Source organism: Cryptomeria japonica, unplaced genomic scaffold (genome assembly GCF_030272615.1).
Source record: "Cryptomeria japonica unplaced genomic scaffold, Sugi_1.0 HiC_scaffold_13, whole genome shotgun sequence".
NCBI classification, from domain to species: domain Eukaryota; kingdom Viridiplantae; phylum Streptophyta; class Pinopsida; order Cupressales; family Cupressaceae; genus Cryptomeria; species Cryptomeria japonica.
The window spans coordinates 683,506-688,765 of NW_026728835.1; the positions used below are offsets into that span (position 1 = coordinate 683,506).

The window sequence follows — 5,260 nt, forward strand, 5'->3', positions numbered from 1 at the left end:
TACAATCTTGAAAAGTGGGAAGAATGGATCTTGGTTTGGGTGGGGCCAAGTCAGGTGACTCCTCTTCAGATTGACGAGATAGAAATCATATTAGGATTTGAAAAAGATCACTCGTGGAACTTCGTGTGCGAGCGATCAATTGTGATGTTTGGGTAATGCATTCCAAATAGATACAATTGCATTCCAAATGGGTAATGTCTTTGATGGCATGCCTCTCATTTTTCGACTCCTCTCCTCTCTTGCGCCTCTTCGTTGAAATGGGTATTGAAAAAACCTCAACAATTTCATTGTTCCCTCCGCCCTGCTTATTATTTGATGGCGCGGTTTTCTCTGAAGAAGCCGCCATGCTGTAAAAAGAACGCCGTATGGAGAGGCTTTTCTTAGTAAAGCAAAGAAAAAACACAGAAGGCGCGTTTCTAGGGAAACTCAGCTTTGGCTAGTCAGGAATTTATATCGGGTATTATGGCGTGTTACAGACGACACGCTCATTTTGTAATACCCGATGCTCTTTTTAATGGAAATGTCACGGTAATGAGGTTTCCAGATCAGCAGATTTATGACGGAAATATAATTAAAATGAGTAGCTTTCTTTCAATCTAAAATTAATTACCTAGGTACCTCACAACGCATTCAACTTTGAACGATTCGGAAACCATCGTGTACCTAGGTACCTCACAAGCCTTTGCCTACCGGATGTCGGATAAAATTCGCCGACGTCAAAAATTTCAAATCAAATAAAAGTTTGCCGAAACGTTTTGAAGCGGTAATCTCGCGAATTTCCGATACAACTGTCGTTCTTATTCGCACATTATAGATAAAGGTGTCTCATTTCCTTGTGGTGGAACTATGTTATTCTCAGGGTCATTGCTAGATATAGCAATGATATCCTAGCGAACTTGTGGATCTGCCATAGCCTGACACAAATTCAACAAAGCAATACCAATATCAAAAACAATTGTCATTATTGGGGGTATAGTTGTTCACGGAGGCCTAGACAACAAGAAAATTTGTCACACCATAACATAATCAAAATATGTAATCTTATAATATTTAATTAGTAGAAAATAAAATTTCCAATCTTATAATATTAAATTAATAGACAACAAAATTATTTGGTTAAATATATATCATATCTAAAATCTAATTCACAATATATCTAATTCAATACAACTATCTATTTATTTATTATTAATTCTTTATTTAAAAATATTTATATAAAAATATATTTGTTTATAATTATTAAACAAAATATTTGATCTTATATTATCTAATTACTACAAAATAAAATTATTTCTTCAAAACATAGACATCATTTTAAAAATTAAATCTATATAATTTATACTTACAATATATCTACTTTAAATATAATTATAAATTTATTTTGATGACTATAAATATAATTGTAAATTTATTTATTTTAAATATAATTGTTTAATTTATTTTTAATACCTCCTCTTTTGAAAATATTTTAAAGCTTGGGAAGACCTGGGTTTCCTTAAAGGCAGTCACACTATTTGGCCATATACAACAAACAAGTCTCCAACCTGATCAGAATACTCCCAGCCTGAGCCAAGATGGGAGCTTTGGAACATTCACCAAATATTATCTTGGGTACTGCAATGATTGCAGGATATGCGCAGAATGGATATGTTGAAAAGGCTTTAGAAACTTTCGAGCAAATGTAATTGACAGGTGTAAAGGCAGACTCCACAACTTTTGCCAGCATTCTCCCTGCCTATGCCAAAATGGGTATGGGCATCCATCAAAGCAATGAAAAAGGGGGCAGAATTTCCAAGGAAGAATAGCAATTAAAATTGAGAACCATTTGAACCAATCTGCCCAGCTGCTGCGAAAACTTAACAGATTTAAGTGCATATAGATCAGAAGTAGGAATTGACAGATGGATGCTAGGTAGGGGTCAGCTCACACACCAAGCATATAGATCAAATCAATGCATTATGAACATGTGAGCAGAGATCTCGGTGTGCATCTACACCGTCTCGTTGGGGCAATTCTGAAAACAAAAATAATCAGATAAAATAAAATACACCCTTTATGTGGAGCCCAGGTGCAACCACCTGTCTCCAAGGAACTAAACAAGGAAAGTGAATTGTAGAGTGCATTGAGTGTCCGCAAAGTCCAATCTAATCTGTAAATACTAAATACCTCTATTTGATGAGATTTTTGTTTTTCATAATACAAGTCGGAGCATCAATATTTCATAACATACACACAAATGACATAACAGATTGCAAATTACACAAACATTACCAGTTTACTAGAATGTAACATAGAATGTAACATAGAACTTCATGAACCTCTCAAAATTGACTATTTAATTATTTAGATGAACTACTCACCAATCATTTCTTCTTCATAATATTTTTAGCATTAGGCTCATCCAAGCAAATTAAATTTCTTGGGACTAAATTTCAACAATATTCGGTATTCACACAATTGGAATGCTCAACCTTGAAGGTAAGAGCTGATTATAAATAACAATTGTTCCAATAAATTTGGTATTATAATAGACAATTCTGAGTACAATTTACCCTAATCTAGAATGCCAATATTTTACTGCATTGTTGATATTGGCAAACAATTCTAGATGAAGATGGTATTCACACAATTGTAGCCTGTTTTGGTATTCAACAATATTTGGTATTCACAAAATTGAAATGCTTAGTACTCAGCAATCAAAATGCAACATCCTGCTGAAATGCAAATGGTGAAAAACAAAAACAATAATCTCTGACTATTCTAATCTACAAACACATACTTCAAGAGTTAATTGTGAAGGGATCATTCAGCCTGGACCTATAAAAAAAACTTCTTCAATCTACCAAATTCCACTTGAAATATTGAGATAGCAACCTTGCAACATTCATGGATCAGAAAATAACATTGTTTTGAAACACCCTTTAATCTCAACACAAAGAAATTGTGCTCGAATAGTTGGCATCTATAAATTAAAGTAGATTGTGTAAAAGTACTCCTTTCAAAACAGCAATTTAAGCATTATCAGAAAATTATTGACTAAAGTACATTGTGTAAAAGTACTCTTTGAATCTCTTTAACCAGCTGATCTATAACAGTGCCAAATTATCCCAGCGATCGTAAGACCTACACTCTATAGTCACCAATAAAATATATATCTTCCTTGTAAAAGAATAAAAAGCAAAACGGGCTACAATATTTGGTATTCACACAATTGAAATGCTTAGTACTCACTACTCGACAATCACATACTGCTGAAAATGCAAATGGTGAGAATACAGAGTATTTAACTTTCAAATCTATAACTATTTCTTTTCTTTGTACTGATTGAAAGAAAAAAAAACTACAACTGCCTTTAGAAATATATTGCAGTAGCTTAAAATAGAAATGAGATATCATTCAAGTCTTATACCCATGCATTTTCTTTAGATGAAGATGGCTAAGAACGGTACGTGCATCTTATCTTGCATCAGTCAAACTGCCAAAAACTGGAAATTTCCAAGCCTATACACTTTAGCTGAAATTAGAGTTGCTGCTAAAGATGGAACAAAATAACAAAATGCAATAAAACAAGGTCTAAAGTTTGAACAGCAGTTAACTCACTGCCAACATAAAATCTTCACATGCAAAGCGTCTAGTCTAAGAACAAAAACCCTAACAACGTTTATCATTCGACTCCTTACGAATTCGCGCCATCCTCATTTGCAGTTCTTCATTCATTAACGCAACTCGTCCAATCCTAGCTTTCAACTCAGTTTCTTGCACCTGCCGCCACTTCTCGTTTAGTTCTTCAATTTCAAAATCACTCAGTGGGGTTTCCAACATATCGCTTCTTATGTAATGAGAACATGGTAAACTATCAAACATATCAGCCCTGTGCTTGTAAGAGGCTGACCCTTTGCGCTTCTCATTTCCTTGTCTCGCCTTATTTTGAAAGGCATCCATAATACTCTTGATCTCTTTCCCAAATTCTTGTTTTGCTTCACTTATCATAGATTTCACACACCCCTCAATCATATTCTTGGTGTGAATGTGATCCAGCACCTGGTTTGAAATTTGGATTTGAAAACCACCATCAAATTCAAATTTTAATGCCACTATAAACAAAAAACATATATATATTGAAATGATAATAAACAAGAGTTTTTCGAAATCGTTACCTCAACACTTGAGTGTTTTTCTTTCCCTTCATCTTTTTTTTTATTATTCTCCACCAGACTGCTCTCTTTTCTCCTCTTCAAAATGCTGTTTTCCCTTTCATCAATTTCTTTGGTCTCAGTTGTTACATCCTCCTGGAATCTGACTTTCTTTGCAGCGGAGGCAGGTGTAGGTTTTTCTTGTTTCTCCTTGCCTTTGCTACTTGTATGCCTCTCATTTTTCGACTCTTCTCCTCTCTTGCGCTTCTTCGTTGAAATGGGTATTGAAAAAACCTCAACAATTTCATTGTTCCCTCCGCCCTGCCTATTATTTGATGGCGCGGTTTTCTCTGAAGAAGCCGCCATGCTGTAAAAAGAACGCCGTATGGAGAGGCTTTTCTTAGTAAAGCAAAGAAAAAACACAGAAGGCGCGTTTCTAGGGAAACTCAGCTTTTTTTGGTCAGGAATTTATATCGGGTATTATGGCGTGTTACAGACGACACGCTCATTTTGTAAAACCCGATGCTCTTTTTAATGGAAATGTCACGGTAATGAGGTTTCCAGATCAGCAGATTTATGACGGAAATATAATTAAAATGAGTAGCTTTCTTTCAATCTAAAATTAATTACCTAGGTACCTCACAAGCCTTTGCCCACCGAAGTCGGATAAAATTCGCCGAGGTCAAAAATTTCAAATCAAATAAAAGTTTGCCGATAGGTTTTGAAGCGAATCTCGCGAATTTCCGATACAACTGTCGGAATATCTTGTTATTTTCTTAAGCTGCAAAATTTTGCCAAAATTTGTAGGCCGCTTTAAATGAATATTCAATGATTTAGAGGCAAAGTGGTCAATCTTATTTCACCATTTATTTTCCTGTCGTTCTTATTCGCACATGTGGGTGAGTAAAAACAAAGGAGAAGGGGATTAGAATAGGTAAAATCTTAGTATTTTAATTTGAAATGATTTTTTTATTATATTAGTTAAAATAAATTTTAATTTTAAATAATAATAAAGATGAAAATTAATTTGAAAAGGAATAAGATTTAGTTAATATTATTGTAAAGGTTAAAATAATGTATTTTAATAATGACTTTTCTTTTAACCTCTTTTATGAAATCATAGTCGT

The 5,260-nt window shown here is 34.0% G+C and overlaps 1 protein-coding gene across 1 annotated transcript; it reads right to left on the minus strand.

The window, feature by feature from the left end:
• Window positions 1-3,414: 3,414 nt before the first annotated feature.
• Window positions 3,415-4,550, minus strand: LOC131050543 (protein MNN4-like). The gene is made up of 2 exons (XM_057984745.2): window positions 4,158-4,550; window positions 3,415-4,041 (listed from the first exon to the last, which is right to left on the minus strand). Exons 1-2 carry the CDS (start codon window positions 4,497-4,499, stop codon window positions 3,652-3,654), a joined length of 732 nt encoding a protein of 243 aa, XP_057840728.1. The 5' UTR covers window positions 4,500-4,550; the 3' UTR covers window positions 3,415-3,651.
• Window positions 4,551-5,260: the final 710 nt, after the last annotated feature.

Coding starts and splice junctions, on each gene's coding strand:
- LOC131050543 (XM_057984745.2), bottom strand. CDS start 4,499: ATGGCGGCTTCTTCAGAGAAAACCGCGCCATCAAATAATAGGCAGGGC. Junction 4,042..4,157: donor AAAAACACTCAAGTGTTGAG/GTAACGATTTCG, acceptor ATTTCAAACCAG/GTGCTGGATCACATTCACAC.